We start from the raw sequence: 353 nt of genomic DNA on the forward strand, positions 1-353 counted from the left end.
GGAAGATGTGCGGAAGGTGCGGGGTGCCGGGCCTTTCCCCTACCTTCCCCAGCTGCCGCTGAGCTCGACTTGTGTCTGTGAGAGCCAGAGGTGCGCTTCCTCGGAGGAGAGCTGCTGCCCCGGTGTGAGTCCTTGCTGCTTTTCCTCCTTTTCTTCTCCTTCCTCTCCTGTCTGCTCCGAGAATTGCTTTTGCTCCTGCTTCGCGATCGCTTCCGAGACTGGCTGTGGGCCATTGTGCGTCAGCCCCTGGAGGGAACAGGTCACACCAGTGCCATGGGGGAGACCACCAACGCTCAGCAGCTACACATCCAGCAACCCCAACAACCTGAAATCTAACCCCGAGCCAACCAGCC

General features: G+C 60.3%; 1 protein-coding gene across 1 annotated transcript in view; it reads right to left on the reverse strand.

The window, feature by feature from the left end:
• ARL6IP4 (ADP-ribosylation factor-like 6 interacting protein 4) overlaps positions 1-233 on the reverse strand; it is a 3,187-nt gene extending 2,954 nt beyond the window's left edge. The window contains exon 1 of the mRNA XM_010080430.1: positions 44-233. Coding sequence (XP_010078732.1) covers positions 44-233 — 190 coding nt within the window. The remainder of the gene's footprint in view (positions 1-43) is intronic.
• Between the last annotated feature and the right edge of the window lie 120 nt (positions 234-353).

This window comes from Pterocles gutturalis, unplaced genomic scaffold (genome assembly GCF_000699245.1).
Source record: "Pterocles gutturalis isolate BGI_N339 unplaced genomic scaffold, ASM69924v1 scaffold16359, whole genome shotgun sequence".
Lineage (NCBI taxonomy): Eukaryota > Metazoa > Chordata > Aves > Pterocliformes > Pteroclidae > Pterocles > Pterocles gutturalis.